Source organism: Neoarius graeffei, chromosome 14 (assembly GCF_027579695.1).
Source record: "Neoarius graeffei isolate fNeoGra1 chromosome 14, fNeoGra1.pri, whole genome shotgun sequence".
Lineage (NCBI taxonomy): Eukaryota > Metazoa > Chordata > Actinopteri > Siluriformes > Ariidae > Neoarius > Neoarius graeffei.
Genome location: NC_083582.1, coordinates 32,701,847 through 32,718,843, shown reverse-complemented (window position 1 = coordinate 32,718,843; position 16,997 = coordinate 32,701,847). Strand labels below are relative to the sequence as shown.

The 16,997-nt window shown below is 42.3% G+C and overlaps 1 protein-coding gene across 2 annotated transcripts in view; it reads left to right on the top strand.

Annotated features, from left to right (window-relative positions):
- The window catches only part of tbc1d12b (TBC1 domain family, member 12b), a 59,315-nt gene that overhangs the window by 16,900 nt on the left and 25,418 nt on the right, over positions 1-16,997 (top strand). The window contains exons 4-8 of one of the 2 annotated variants that reach the window (XM_060939545.1): positions 82-138; positions 1,124-1,245; positions 10,359-10,441; positions 10,671-10,788; positions 14,091-14,197. In XM_060939545.1, the coding sequence (XP_060795528.1) occupies positions 82-138; positions 1,124-1,245; positions 10,359-10,441; positions 10,671-10,788; positions 14,091-14,197 (487 nt within the window). The remainder of the gene's footprint in view (positions 1-81; positions 139-1,123; positions 1,246-10,358; positions 10,442-10,670; positions 10,789-14,090; positions 14,198-16,997) is intronic. The other variant, XM_060939546.1, reaches the window with a different exon arrangement.

Genomic DNA, 16,997 nt, shown 5'->3' with positions numbered 1-16,997 from the left:
GGTTTTCCAGAGCTTTGTTTCTGTTCTGGTTTGAAAAAAAAAAGGAAACACAATTCTCTCTTTCTTTCTTTTTTTCTTCAGGAGAATAACCCAGGCAGTCTCACATCTGTTTCAACTCCCAATCTCTTAAGCGCAGGGGTATGCCTTTTTTTTTTTTTTTTTAAATCTACGTGTCGTCAGCTCTGCATGGAGCGTCACCTTCCGTTAGTCCGTTTCAGCCATCGGTGTGTCCCATGCTCGTGCCTGCTTTCCTGGATGCTTGCCCAGACGTCGTTTTGCTGGCTTGCAGATGTGTTGGGGTTAGAAATGCTGATGTGCTTATTCATCAGCCTCATGAGTCACAATGTCCCTCTTCTGCTTTTCTGCCATGTGTGCATTCACTTTCAAGTGTTTGATGTTCTTATGCAGGTTAGTGCTGTGCTGTGCTGTATTGTCATGTAAAGTGTATCGCTGTAATAATGTCTAGATGTGTAAAAATGTCTGCCGATAGGTTACGTCTGCATGCGTCGTCTTCTCATCCACCATCACCGCCTTACTCATCACTCACCCCTCCCTTTTTTTTTTTTTTTTTTTTAAATAAAGAAGTCGGTTTGTGACTGTGCACATGTCTTGGGGGCTAAACCCCCTCGTGAACAATGCAACCACTGACCAACTTTTGGAGTCTAAAAGCTTAGCCTTGTGCTGTTTTTCTGCAGAAGTCCATCTATGGCATTGTGGTCTTGATGGCACGGAACACAACGAATAGGGAACTGTCCCTATTCCGTTTTCCCAGACGTCGAGTTGGCTGCTGCTTCTTCCTAATGAGTTTCACAACTCATTTGGGTGTGGCCGTGCCTTCTAAGGTCATTAATACTGGGTTTACAGTGACCCTTTATTTTCTCATGGTTTATAACGATCACACACCATGGCCAAAAGGTCTCCGTGGTCCGTGTGATCGTGATCCCTGGCATCTGTTTTCTTGTTGCCTCGTTCCCCTTTCAGAACCCCTGCATTGTTTCTAAAGCCACTTCCTGAGCTGTACTGTAAATCCTGTAACATCCATTCAGCTTGCTCGTTTTCTAGTCCTGAAGGGTTTAACTAACAGGAAATTATGATTTTTTTTTAAATTTTTTTTTATTCACAGGAATATGAGGCTAAGGCTGGCAAAGGAGCCCATAGCCCATCCCAACCTTCTCAAGGACGACGTAAGAATCTGGAGTTTGAACCACTGTCCACCACAGCACTCATATTAGAAGACCGGCCAGCGTGAGTACTGGGGTTGATGGATGTTGGATAAACGTTGCTTAGGTTTGAATGTTGCTCGGTTAGATTTTGCAGAAACGTGATGAACGGAAACGTACGCTCAGACCTGCCAACCCTTCAACTCTGTATTTTAACATAGCGGTATGTGAAAAATACGCAGCAAGAGCCAGTCGTCTTTCCCCCCCAGTACAAATATCGATGAGTCGTTCGACATGTGAATATGGAATGATGGAGAGATTACTAATGCGAGATAGGAGGATGGGGGCGGAGCTTCCTGGTGGCCCTCTTAAAACTGGAGAGTTGAAAATGCCTATGCAATTGTCATTGTGATTATTTTAAAAAAAAAAATTTTCCCTGCTGAAGATTTGTTGAGAAGCTGCTCATCTGTTTTAGTTTAATATAGATGTTGTAGGTCGGGTGGAAATTTTCAACCCAGTTCATAATTTGCTACTTGTATTAGGGAGACTTACTATATTTTAGGATTTGGGAAGACTTTTGTATTTTAAACTATTTGATGATGTAGGTTAAGGTGTCGGATTAAAGGTCCCATGGCATGAAATTTTCACTTTCTGAGGTTTTTTAACGTTAAAATGAGTTCCTCTGACCTTCTTAAGTCACCCCAGTGGCTAGAAATTTCATAATGTGGAAACCAAACTATGCCCAACATTTGAGAATGGCGCGTCAAAACGGCGCGTTGATAAACTCTTCCTTTGCCTACGTCAGCAAGGGAGATGATCCCCACGCCCCCCCTCTGGATTCCCACCCACTGTATGGATTGCCCGCCCAGCTCAAAAGTTGCCACCAAACATGGAAGTTGCGCTGTACATGGATGTGACAACACAGAAAGGAGTCTGTTTTTACTGCCGACGGGAGAGCCCCTGAAGACGCAGTGGCTTAATTTTATTTACTCCAATAATACGCCGTCGAGTCTACCTAAGACGGTGTATGTTTGTCGGAAGCATTTTCCTGAGGAATGTTTCCACAACTTGGGACAGTACAGGGCAGGTTTTGCACATCAACTGTCACTGAAGCCTGGGTCCGTACCAAGCATCCCTGCCGCATCAGCCACAAACACCGAACAAGTAAGTGTATAACTGTTAAGTCGTTTTGCCGTGTTTTAAAATCGGTGCGTTAGCCTTGCAATGGCTACATTAGCTGTGCAGCTAACCGCTTCCTGCAGTTAGCCAGGTACTCTGCGCTACAAAACCAAAAAGCATGCAGCATGCTCTGTTATAATAGCCAATCAAAACAGTTTTTACAAAGACACCCACATTCTTTTTTTTTTTTTTAAGTCACTCGTTCATTTTATTTGTTTGTTTGTTCAGTAAAAACCCAAACATTTGTTGAATTTATTTTATTTCCTCGTGTCGCACCTTAATGACGTCAGCGCGCGGTATTTTTCCCTTCGCGGTTTGTTCCTTCTCTCTCGCCATAGTAAGACACCCACATCCGCTCGTTCTAACCCACTGGAGGTAGCGTCACAGTGCTGTTAGCCAATCGGAGGTAACACGTTTACATGTCATGAATATTAATGATAAGACCCGCCCCCACCCTCTACCCTTCCCCGCCTCCTGCTTCTCATTAGCAAAACGACGCACTGGGAAAAGCGCTGAAATGGGGCTTTCTCCCAGGAGGCTATATCTACGTGCCGAGGGTTCATTTCGAGAAAGGCTGCGGATATAACATCCGGAAACCTCCACGAGCCCGTTTAAAGCATCAACAAACCACCATGCCATGGGTCCTTTAAGAATCCGAAGGTTCCGAGTTCGAATCCTGGTTAAGTATGAAAAAAGATATTTACAAAACCTGTTAATTCGGTAGACAGGCAAGAGGAAATCCTGGGTAGGTGTAGACAAATAGGAAGTGGATGGAAGAAAGGGAGACAAAAGAAGTGATGGGAAATCCCTTTTAAAGGTACACTGCATTTCAGATTTTTCACGTTTAGGTCATAAAAAGAATTCCCCCCCCCCCCCCCCCCCCCCCGACACCCAGTTATTTTTGTTCAGTGGACTGAAAGCTACTGAATTTGAATCACAGACTTCCAATTTTATTAGTTTTTTTTTTTTAATAAAACAATTAATGAATGAATTCTCCACCATTTTTTTTTTTTCCTGCTTCACCATGATCCAATACAAGATACTACATCATGCATGATGTGGTGGGCTTTCCCCGTTCACGCAAGGCATTGTGGGATACAAATTTGAAACAGGAGAGAAAAATGGAGGACGTGAGCGTGCGAATGAAACCTGGAAGACCGACTACAGTAACAGAAAGCGAGAAGAAAAGCCGTTATGTTATATACGAAGGAAAGGAAACGCAGGATCAAACTGATAAATATCGGCGCTCAGCGAGCACCTCGGTGTGATCAGCTGTTCGTTTAGAGACAGAATGATGGAACTGTCAGAGCACGCTCAAAGGTAAACCTGCGCATGCACACACGGACTTCCTCTGTCTGCTTGACTGCGCGAACCGAGCGATTTCATACATGTTATCTGCTCGGGAATCCGCTCAAATTAAATAACTTCCCAGCCACAGAATGGCCTGATATTTTGTGAGCTATTACAGAAATAAACATTTATTTTCACGGTGCAGTTTCCATCAAATCCTGCGCTCTGATTGGCTGGTGAGCGGGTCCGTATCCTACGATACGGACCCCAGTTACAGACCCCGGGTGACTCGGTCGTTCACAACAACAACAAACTTAGTAGAATTTTTTGGTCTTTTTTTATAAGATTTATTTATAAGATTATCAAAAATCTTATAAATGTTTGCCAGCATTTCTCAGGAGAATAGCATTAATATTATAGCATGGATAGCGATAACGACAGTGTTCACAGCGAAAGCGAGTTTTACTGCCCTGAGGAAGAAGAAATAAAAGAAAACATTTCAGGAGAAAGCTAAAAACCTCTAACTGTTGCTAACGCCGAGCAAAAACATGGCTGAATCCTGAATGACTCCTATTTGTATAAATAGGGGACTACATAGGCGGCAAAATGTAGTTGTTTTCCTGCCATGGAAGTGCACTTGTATACCGAGGAGGAAGCCATTTGTATTACAGCCGTGAATGAGGATTCAAAATGGCAGCTCGGCTCGGTTTTCCCTTTCGGGCGCTCTCGTTTTCTGTTAGGATTTGGTAAAGAAAAAATAAATATATTATTTACCAGCTTAAGGTCGGTCCGTATGGTGAAATACCGTGAGCTCGGCCTTGAATACTGACCTCGGCTCAGAGGGCCTCGCTCAGTACTTTCAAGACCTTGGTCACGGTATTTCACCATACGGACCTCCCAGCTGGTAAATAACGTATATCACGATGACCACGTTTCAGAGGGAACGAAATTTCACTGATTTTTATGAAATCAAAAGGCCGTCTCGCTTTTAAGAATATTCATGGATGCAAACAGCGTGCCTTTTGGCGGATGCCGCCTTTTTCACGGCTGTCTGGGGGACTTGTGTGAATCGCACAGATCCGATGAGTTGTTTTTTTTTTGGGGGGGGGGGGGCGTTGGAGTGTCTGATTATAATTTCATCAAAGTAAATTCTGTATTAAAATTACTAAATAAGCAAATGCCGTTACAGTCCATGAAACATAGGAAGTATAAGTACGAGAAGAAAACAGTAAATCAGAAAGCTGCGCACGTAAAGCCAAGTACGTAACTTGCGTTGGACTGATGGAAATCCTTGCGCGTGCAGTGAAGTGCAGCCAGCAGCAGATAATGGCGCGCAGCTAATTGGCTTTACGTGCGCAGCTTTCTGATTTACTGTTTTCTTCTCATACTTATACTTCCTATGTTTCATGGACTGTAACGGCATTTGCTTATTTAGTAATTTTAATACAGAATTTACTTTGATGAAATTATAATCAGACACTCCAACGCCCCCCCCCCCCCCCCCCCCCCAAAAAAAAAAAAACCCTCATCGGATCTGCGCGATTCACACAAGTCCCCCAGACAGCCGTGAGAAAGGCGGCATCCGCCAAAAGGCGCGCCGTTTGCATCTATGAATATTAGGTGGTGTTTACATTAGACTGTATCCGTATCATTTTCGTTGCGGATGCACTGTCCGTGCACATTAAAACGCCGGGAAACGACTCCACAGGCGGAACAATTTGAATCCGCCAGGGCCCACGTATTCAACCCAGTACGTATCTGATCCGGTGCTGTGTAAACATTGAGGAACGAGGATACGCAGTGCTGAGCTCTAGCTGACGTCCTCATTGGACAACGTCACTGTGACATCCACCTTCCTGATTCGCTGGTGTTGGTCATGCCACGTTGGTCATGTGACGTGACTGCTGAAAAACGGCGCGGACTTCACTTCCTGCTATTTGTGTGTGTACGCGAATCATTTTAAAAACGTTAATCTGATGAGCCGCTGATTCGAAGTAATGTAAACAGGGCCTCAGATAATCCAGAATTTTACCGAGGTTGGAAGTTGTGAACTCGGTTGAAAATTTTCACCCAGATCAACAAAAAAATAATCACCTAGGTTGAAATTTTTAACTTGTAACATAGATACTAAGAGGTTACGTGCCCAGGCGGTTTATTTTATTTTTATTTTTTTTTAAATTGCTGTCCACAGCAGGATTGTGAACATTTCTAGTTTTTCGACATGATTGCTAAAACATACAAGCAGCAGCTTTTTCCTGAAGTGACTAGTAGTTACCGTAACCCAAGCACTCCAGTTTATTAGATTTACAGGACAATGGCGTGACTGTGCGTTCTTCCGCTTCAGGTTTGGCAGGTCTGAATGCTTTGTCAAAATAGTACATAATTTTTTGTGGTGTATATGCTGTTTATGACCGGACTCGACAGATTGAACGTTTGTTCAGGAGCAAAGAGCTTTCCGATGACTTGATAATTGTTTTGGCCACCGACTCCACAGTGCCGAAGGCGTTCTCTCTGCGGAATTAAACGTTGACATCATTCGCTCTGGACGGAAAGCGTGTTGGCCAGGAACTTGTACAAGTATCAAATGATTTCATGATGAAACGGTCACGCCCAGCTACCAGTCCAGTTCCTTCTGAGCCCTGGGTTGTGCACATCATCCCTTACACATCCAGCTATTCTGTTTCTCTGACTGCAGCTTGCCATCCATACTAACTGGCCCAAATAAAAATGGCTCTCGCTGCAAAACATAACGACGGCACTGTTTACCCAGGCCATAGGATTCTGGACTCGGGAGTTATAATTTTCCATCATGTACGCTAAAGCGCGATCAGTTTCGGCGAGCATTCGAGCCTCGTTGACCTCCGTGCCGTATCAGGATACAGCGCAACACAATACTGAGCTTCCAATTGAGCTCTTGGCAGGATGTCCTGCTTCTCAGCCTTCCAGTGTGCAGTCCTCTTCCCCTCTGCCTGCAGATCAGGGTGTGGCGTCGCATACAGCGTGCATGCAGTGTAGCGTTTAGCCCAGTGAAGAGCTCACGTCTTTCAAACAAAGAGCTGGAAATGAGAAGAAACTTATTCAACGGAGGTTTCAGACCGTCCCCCCTTTTTTCAGACGCTCATTATAAATGAATGAATGATTGGTTGGTGAAATGCGAGATGGAGTTGTGATTCAGGAGGCCTGCAGTGGAGCATAGTAAATACTGGCGCTTGTGTTCTGGAGTTTTTGGGGCTTGTAATTTTTATCATTTTAATTCTGTAATGCAGGAACAATGACTGGGAAATCTTGAGATGGTAATCATACGCTGTTATTTGACTGGAAGTAATTGGAAATAAAGCACTTGGGGATGTGCTGCTTAAGGAACGTAATCAACAGTGGGGTGGGGGGTGTGATGAACCAGAGCTACTGTTACCACCTCGAAGCTGATTATTTATCTCAAACAGTATCTCCTGAAGAGTTTTATTCCGCTTGTTTATCACATCTTAAAGGAGAACTGAAGTCATTTTTAAACTTGCTTTATTTCTTAATTAACGCGTTATTCAGTTACGTTTTAGTAACCTTATATCGTGACTCGTATTGGCAGCTAAATATTATACTCATCAGCCTGTTCGGTTTTTAGCCGTGTTGAATTTAGTTCGTTTGGTCCACGGCAGGCATCGCTCATCCGCGTGATCTTCATGAGACTCGTGCGAGACTTCGAAACGTCAAGTGTCAGTGCCATCATTTTGAAAACTGTTTTCCAAACGAAGTATTGCACAAAAACGAGTTTAAATGACGATTCCTGCCTACTTTTTTCAAAACAAACAAAACTTCCGGCTTGATCACGTCAGCATTTGAAAGAGGGCACGCGTGTCTTTTGACGACGTTGGCAGATGTCGGTCGCTTTGATTGATTTCCGCTGTACGTTTTACTTCCGTCCTACGATGTCTCGCACAGGTCTCGACGCGTCTCGTTTACGGCCATCGCTGTGACATATGGACTGATATATTACAGAGCATATTTCAAACACTCATAACTTGCTATAGCAGCGACAAAATAGCGATCAGAAATGCGTTCCGATATTTAATAAAGTGAGAAATATAGAATTTTGATGATAAAAAAAATTTGCCTTCAGTTCTCCTTTAAATATTTAATTTATTACAGATCGTCACATTATACTTTTTTTTTTTTTATTTGTTTATAGTCATGTTTAATGTTGTGGAACCGATCCTAAACAGTCATTTCTTCTCTTGCCTGAAAAGCTTTTTTTTTTTTCTTTTTCTCTCCAGGTCAGAAAACCTAAATTTACATCTTGCTAGTAGGCATATGAGGTGAAAATTCAATCCAGATTGCTTGAAACTGCTCTCACTGAATTCAGAATTGAATGAATGCTAAACAAGATACTTTGGACAGGATTAAAACATGTTTATCCGTTCTTGAGATATTACAAATCAAAGATTGAAAAAACGGCTTAATTTTTAGAAAACGGCCGTAATAGTCTGTATTCGGATCACATGGTCCAAAATGGGTCTCATTAACCAATGAGATCAAATGTATTTTTCTTCATAACTTTTTTTTTTTTTTCCAAGATATTGACATGGAAATTGGCAGGAACATTTTTCAATTCAAAGTTTGAAAAATTAGTAAAAACAAATCATGCAAATTAGTACTTAATTATGCTAATGAGGTAAAAAGTTAAATTGGTACACTCTCTCCTTCAAAGTTTCACCAAACGGCTTTATTTGTGCAATATAAAGCTGATCTGAACTCTCATTTATACATCACAAAGAAGGGGAGAAACCAATGTTAATTATAAAATCTGCATAAATAAGCACTGAATGTCGTTCACATCTACCATTCTCTATCAAAATAAAGTAATAAAAGAATATTTCTAATCCTCTCTTTGTGCTCTGTAGGTCTTTTTTTCTAAGTATGGCCTACTAGTGTTTATATGAAAGAATATAAATGATTATTTCGATTAATATTCGCAGCTTTCAAGGCGAACCTCGAAAAAACTGTACGAGTCACATCCAATAAACAATTCACATTAACTGAATTGAAAATGACACTCGCGTTTCTGACTTCCAGCTTTTTAAAATCTCATTCTGACCACTAAGATCTCAATATTTTCATCAAAACAAATCCGGTTATATTCTAAAATAGTTATTTATTTACATGAATCAGTTTGATTTGAAAAAATAAGTAGGTAAAGCTCTGAAAACTCGCTTCAAAGTCTCCCGTGAAGCGTAACTTCAAAACTAGCACGGAAAATTTCGCTGAATGCTGTATCAGAAACGGTGAGAGCGAGTGAACATCCCTATAAAAGCTATCTGATTTGATATCAAGGAGTAATCCAGTCGGAAACCGATCAGAAGAGAGAGAAGGAGAGAGCGAGCTTGAGTGCTTTCCCGTGACTCAAAAAGAAAAGCACCGGCAGTTTCCCGACGCCCCGCGAGCAGAGAGAGAGTGTACTCTGTTGTACCGACTTCAGCCTGCCGTTACTCCCAAAGCACTGAACAGATCTTAACCAGATAGATTTCTTTGGAAAGCAGAACTTGTAAGCTTTTTAATGCATACATGTCAACCTTTGGTCAATCAAACCTGTATAACCAACCTCCAAAATCCGTATTTCCCTTATAAAATCCGTATAAGATGCAAATTAAAATAATTTACCTAAAATTTGAATGATGATTAACAATGATGTATCCCAGTTAGTTTTTTATTCAATATTAATAACAATAAACCTTCAGAATGAATACAAAGCTCCAGTGTTTGACAAAAACATAGTGTTATCAGCGTAGTTACGAAGGAAATACTTCGTTGTTTGGAGACAGGTTTCACCGAGCAGCTATTATGCGCGAGACTTCATATTAGCCACAAAGTCAGGAAAATCTGTTCGTAAAATTACGTTATAATGACCAAATACAATGAAAAGTATTTTTCCAGTCTCGCCTGTGAAAGGTAATCCCATGTGATCTCGTTTGGATGGTAAACCTGTTGGTACAGTTAAACGCAGCACTTGAATGAGGCATCTTTATTCTCAGCTACTGTCTAGACGCTATACCAGAGACGGTTGAAGAATCTCCACTTTGCCACATCCAATATGGTGGCGAGGACGACGTATGATTCTACGCAGAAGGCGGCGTCTATGTTTATATGTCTATGACTTCACGGTTGTCGGGATTCTCGCAATGCGGTGTGCGCATGATCAAAAGTGGAACGAAGTCTCGCTACCACAAGATAACGCCCGATTTCATAAGACTCTTTACTGGCTGTCTGTGGCGTACAGTACGTTTGTAAACGTTATGCGCTCTTTTATCATCGTGGGAATTGATTATAGCTCTAAATAAATATTGAAGTTTTTTTTAAAGAATCCGTATAACTTTATTTAGACGCCCGTATACTGCGTTTATTGAATTAAATCCGTATAAAATACGGACATTCCGTATAGATTGACATGTATGTTAATGATCGTAAAATATTCAAGAGTTACGCAACGACAGATTTGGGAACTTAGACGAGCGTCTGCATGGACGATTTTCACAGCACGGCCAGCGAGCGTCTGATCCGTGTGCAGAATATTGATGAGCTGTAGACCAGATTAGCGCTGAACAAACCATCGAAATGTAAATGAGTGGAATTAGCCAGTCGCTGTGGTGTATTTCCTCATTTCAGCTTGTCGTATGACGAGATATGTTTAAGAGCCTTTCTCGTTTTCTCCAGTGCTTACTTATCAAACTTCCTTCTCAGTAACCTTCCCGCTAAACCCGAGGAGGAAGCTCAGCGCCACCGGCAAGAATACGATGAAATGGTGGCTGAGGCCAAGAGGAGAGGTAAAGGCAGAATCTCTCATTTCATACGTGTTCGGTCCTTTATTTGATTGTGCTCAGAATGTCCGTTAATGAAATGAATTCCTCTTAACCAGACATGTGAATGAAAAGCTACTGTGTTTGAACTGGTGTTGGGGCTACTGAAGTTTTCAAGCAGCAGTTATCCCTTTTTAATAGGGATTTTTTTTGGGGGGGGCTAATTGTGTGTGTGTGTGTGTGTGTGTGTATGCAGAGCTGAAGGAGGCCCAGAAAAAGAAGCAGCAGATGAAGGAGCGCTTCAAGCAGGAGGACAGCATCGTTAACGCCATGGTGGTGTGGAACACGGAGATCCTGCCCAACTGGGACAGCATGTGAGCATGCGACTCTTCATCCATATACAGTGAGAGTAAAAAGTATTTGATCCCTTGCTGATTTTGTTGGTTTGCCCACTAATAAAGACATGATCATTCTATACTTTTAATGGTAAATGTATTCTAACATGGAGAGACAGAATATCAAAAAGAAAATCCAGAAAATAACTTTAAAGAATGTATTTTAAGCAGGGCTTTGAACCGGTTCAAGGAACGAAAACGAAAACCGGGAACTTTTTCTATTTCACATGGGACAGAAACGAAACCAGAAACTTTATTTTTTATGTTCCGGAACAGAAACGCTTATTAAAAATAATGGTAACCGGTTAATACCGGTTTTTATTTCGTTCCTCAAAGTTTCCGTAGCCTACAAATAAAAAAGTCATTCTTCTCCTGCGCAAGTTTCTATGACCCGCTGGGGTTCACTTCCTGTGTGACATTCGCTGACTGAATGGAGAGAGCGGGAGGGTGGACTACTATCACGTCTCCACATCTTAAATAAGAGGTAAATATTGCAGTCTATCGTTATTCAAAAACGTCAATTTCAAACACGATATCAATATATTTGTCCACGTTAATGAGAGGCTCGCGAACATTAAATGACGTTAACCTCTGTTAGCCTATCAATGCATAGGGCCTGACTAGCCTTTGGTAACACACTAAACGAATTATCTTTCATTTTTGGCACTTTTTCTGTTTGTGTAGATGGGAAGACGTACTGAGAATCCAAATCGCCAACATTTGAAATAATAATTGTTTTGAATTATTTCTTGTCTTATTTAATGAAGGTTGGAATAGAATTAGCCTACATTTGGCTTAAGCTGGATGAGACAGAGACATAATTTTATAGCCATTTGTTAAACAGCTGACAGGAAACGTAATTAACCGTTCCGGGAACGAAATTTTTTTGTTCTAACCGGTTCGGGAACGTCTATTTAATGGTGGAACCCAAAACCGGAAATGTTAAAATTCCGTTTCTGTTCGGAACGAACCAATAGGAAAAAAATTCTGGTTCAAAGCCCTGATTTTAATTGATTTGTATTTCATTGAGGGAAATAAGTATTTGATCCCCTAGTATGCATTAGGAGTTCTGGCTTTGACAGACCAGTTAGACACTCCCAATCAACCTGTTACCTGAACTGAAGACACCTGTTCTAACTAATCACCTGTATGAAAGACACCTGTTCACAGAATCAGACAATCAGACAGATTCCAAACTCTCCAACATGGGGAAGACCAAAGAACTCTCTCAGGACCTCAGAGACGGGATTGTTGACCTGCACAAATCTGGAATGGGCTACAAAAACGTTAGCAAGATGCTGGGTATTAAAGTAACAACCATTGGTGCAATTGTGAGAAAATTTAAGAAGTATAACATGACCATCAATAGACCTCGGTCTGGTGCTCCACAGAAGATTTCACCTCGTGGAGTGGCAATGATCATGAGAACTGTGAGAAATCGGCCTGCAACCACACAGCGGGAGTTAGTGAATGACCTCAAGGCAGCTGGGACCACAGTCTACCAGGAAAACAATTGGCAACACTTTGCGCCGCAATGGACTAAAATCCTGCAGTGCCCGAAAGGTACCCCTGCTTAAGAAGGCACATGTGGAGGCCTGCCTAAAGTATGCCAATGATCACCTCAAAGATGTACAAAGTGATTGGGAGAAGGTTCTGTGGTCAGACGAGACCAAAATTGAACTATTTGGCCTAAACTCTACTTGTCATGTGTGGAGGAAGAAAAATGCTGCCTATGACCCCAGGAACACTGTGCCCACCGTCAAGCGTGGACGTGGAAGCATTATGTTTTGGGGGTGTTTCTCTGCCAAGGGCACAGGGCTACTTCACCGCTAGCCTGGGCCCGCCCATCCTAAGCGTGATGCAACACGAGGGCCTGTTGCAAGCTTAGTCTGGCCAGGCAAGCTATCTACAGCTCTTCCAAGCTCCCGAAAAATCGGGAACCAATCAACTTTGAGCATCTCCAACGGCCCTGGGTAGAGGCGTGTTCAAGGCCAGTGATGTAGTAGAACTGCGACCGGAAGCCATAGATTGTTTACAGAATCTATGCCGGAAGCGCTTCATTCACATCATGAACATGGAGCAGCAGCAAGCCTTTAACACAGCGGTAGATGCTGTATTGAAAGCATTCAACGGGAAGTTCTCATTGAAAACGGAGCAAAGAGCAGCCCTGGAGGTATTTATTGAAAGGAAGGACGTTTTCGCCTTGCTCCCAACCGGCTTCGGTAAGAGTTTAATCTACCAGTTAGCCCCGCAGTTTCCGTCGCATCACATACGTCAGAGGAAAGAGTGATGTGATTGGTTTAAGCTTCGTCATAGCCTTTTCTGGCTTCGACCAGTAGCAAACTGAGGCATTTCAGGGAGGCGGGTCAACCACGGGCTCTGGGAAATGGTTGGGCTTAATATCTTGGCCAGACCAATAGCTCGTAGAGCTTTGAAGTCGCGTTAGCCAGACTACTTCACCGCATCAGTGGGAAGATGGATGGAGCCATGTACCGTGCAGTCCTGAGGGACAACCTCCTCCCCTCTGCCAGGAAGTTGAAAATGGGCCGTAGTTGGGTCTTCCAACATGACAACGACCCGAAGCATACAGCAAAGGCAACAAAGGAGTGGCTCAAGAAGAACCACATTAAGGTCATGGAGTGGCCCAGCCAGTCTCCGGACTTCAATCCAATCGAAAATCTATGGAGGGAGCTGAAGGTCCGCGTTGCCAAGCGACAGCCCACCAACCTTAATGATTTAGAGAGGATCTGCAAAGAAGAGTGGGCCAAAATTCCCCTGATATGTGTGCTAACCTTGTGGTTAACTACAACAAACGTCTGTCCGCTGTGCTTGCAAACAAAGGCTTTGCCACCAAGTATTAAGTGCTTTTGGCTAGAGGGATCAAATACTTATTTCCCTCAATGAAATACAAATCAATTAAAATATATTCTTTAAAGTTATTTTCTGGATTTTCGTTTTGATATTCTGTCTCTCCATGTTAGAATACATCTACCATTAAAAGTATAGAATGATCATGTCTTTATTAGTGGGCAAACCAACAAAATCAGCAAGGGATCAAATACTTTTTACTCTCACTGTATAGCCCGGGGCTTTCCGAATTCATTATGAGCAGAATGGTAACACTGAAGCATTTTTAAATGAATCATCTTTTAAACCATCATGGAAGGCAGGATTATGACGTGAAGACGCACAAAACGTCTTTGCACATTTCATAGACATTATAACAGGTCCATTGAATAAACGTCTTCAGCTCCCGCTTCGTTTCCTCCTGCCGCGTTTAGGCGCAGTACACGCAGGGTTAAAGATCTGTGGTGGCAAGGTCTTCCACCCAACGTCCGTGGCAAAGTGTGGAGCCTCGCCGTCGGCAACGAGCTCAACATCACCCCAGGTACGTATGTGAGCGGCTTAATGACACATCAGCCTTTCGATCCAAGATGTAGAACCTGCCCTGTGTCCGAAATCGCTCACTCGTTCACTGCTCCCTGTATAGGGAATTACTGTATAGAGGACTATATAGTGAGCTCAGTGGTAAAATGAAAACTTTCGGACACTAGTCCGTCGCACCGGTATTTACGTCTTTACTGTCGCACGATTAAAACGTGGCGGATCAGTCTCAGCTGCTGGGTTTTCAAAATAACAAACGCACGTGTTTTTGTGATAACTCCATATTATACTGAGCGTATTTCCCACATTAATCAAGACAAAGTAGCTGCATCTTTCTGTTCTTTTAAATCAAGGCTGAATCCTTTCTTCTTTGCCGCTGCCTTTTATTAAATCAAATTTGAGGCTTTTAATTTGATTTTTCAGCGCGACCGCAATGCATGATGGGATATACTGCTTTGGTTAGTGACCATCAGTTGTACACTACTTTTCATGATGCATTGTGGGATACTTTGAGCGCAGTATATAGGGTGTAAATGATGCTCACTAAGGTTTCGGACAGCGCTACAAAATGGCGTCCTCACTATATAGTGAGTAGGGAACGATTTTGGACACGGGGCTGGTTTTCTTATAAAAATCCTTCTTGAGCTGTTTTGTTTTCTGAAGTTGTTTATATTGGTGACCTTTGGTTTGAATTTTGTTCTTGCCATACAAGCAGTATGAATAATAATAATAATAATAAATCAACTTTTATTTTTTTCACGGTGCGGTTTCCATCAAATCCTGCGCTCTGATTGGCTGGCAAGCGGGTCCGTATCCTACGGTACGGACCCTGGTTATGGACCTCTGGCGACTCGCTTGTTCACAACAACAAAAAACATGGGAGCATTTTTTGTCAACATTTTTTTTTTTTTTAAATAAGATTTATTTATAAGATTATCAAAAATCTTATATATGTTTGCCAGCATTTCTCAGGAGAATAGCATTAATTTTACAGCATGGATAGCGATAACGACAGTGTTCACAGCGAAAGCGAGTTTTACTACCCTGAGGAAGAAGAAATAAAAGAAAACATTTCAGGAGAAAGCTAAAAACCTCTAACTGTTGCTAACGCCGAGCAAAAACATGGCTGAATCCTGAATGACTCCTATTTGTATAAATAGGGGACTACATAGGCGGCAAAATGTAGTTTTTTCCTGCCATGGAAGTGCACTTGTATACCGAGGAGGAAGCAATTTGCATTACGGCCGTGAATGAGGATTCAAAATGGTGGCTCGGCTCAGTTTCCCCTTTCGGGCGCTCTCGTTTTCTGTTAGAATTTGGTAAAGGAAAAAATAAATATATTATTTACCAGCTTAAGGTCGGTCACGGTATTTCACCATACGGACCTCCCAGCTGGTAAATAACACGCATATCCGTCTATCAGGAAAAGGCGGCATATCTACGTGCTGTTAACGACTGCGATGGAGACCTTATTGCAGTTGACTGTGGGTTACCCACTTCCAGAATTTTTTTTTTTAACCTACTGGAAGTTGTTATTATTATTATTATGTACAGTGAAGGGACCAGAGTTCACAAGGTTAAGATTCAGAAAGCGCTCACTGTTGAAAGAATAAACAGGCGTTCTAGCTTAAGCGTCATGTGTTCAGGGGGTGTGGCTTTGAAGCGAGTACTGAATCGACGAGCTGGAATTCTTTGCAGTTGCAAAACAGCAAGTTTCAAGGAAACGTCCACCAAATTGCTGAGTGTACCTTTAGTCACTTTGTTACGCTTGAGAAATCTCTGAGTAAAAGTACTTCCTTGTTTAAAGAGTCGATTGTACTGTACACCAGTCAGCCAGAACATTAAAACCACTGAGAGGTGAAGTGAATAATGTTGATTCTCTCATTACAGTGGCACCTGTCAAAGGGTGGGATGTGTTAAGCAGCAAGAGAACAGATGGTTCTCGAAGTTAACGTGTTGGAAGTAGGAAAAATGGGCAAACGTAAGGATTTTGACAAGGGCCAAACTGTGATGGCTAGATGACTGGGTCTGAGCATCGAACAAAATGGCACAACTTGTCGAGTGTTCCTGGTATGCAGGGGTTGGTACCGAACAAAAGTGGTCCAAGGAAGGACAAATGGTGACGTTGGAGGCTCATTGAGTCACACGGGGCACGAAGGCTAGAACATACAACCCCGATTCCCAAAAAGTTGGAACAAAGTACAAATTGTAAATAAAAACGGAATGCAATGATGTGGAAGTTTCAAAATTCCATATTTTATTCAGAATAGAACATAGATGGCATATCAAATGTTTAAACTGAGAAAATGTATCATTTAAAGAGAAAAATTAGGTGATTTTAAATTTCATGACAACACCACATCTCAAAAAAGTTGGGACAAGGCCATGTTTCCCACTGTGAGACACCCCCTTTTCTCTTTACAACAGTCTGTAAACGTCTGGGGACTGAGGAGACAAGCTGCTCAAGTTTAGGGATAGGAATGTTAACCCATTCTTGTCTAATGTAGGATTCTAGTTGCTCAACTGTCTTAGGTCTTTTTTGTCGTATCTTCCGTTTTATGATGCGCCAAATGTTTTCTATGGGTGAAAGATCTGGACTGCAGGCTGGCCAGTTCAGTACCCGGACCCTTCTTCTACACAGCCATGATGCTGTAATTGATGCAGTATGTGGTTTGGCATTGTCATGTTGGAAAATGCAAGGTCTTCCCTGAAAGAGACGTCGTCTGGATGGGAGCATATGTTGCTCTAGAACCTGGATATACCTTTCAGCATTGATGGTGTCTTTCCAGATGTGTAAGCTGCCC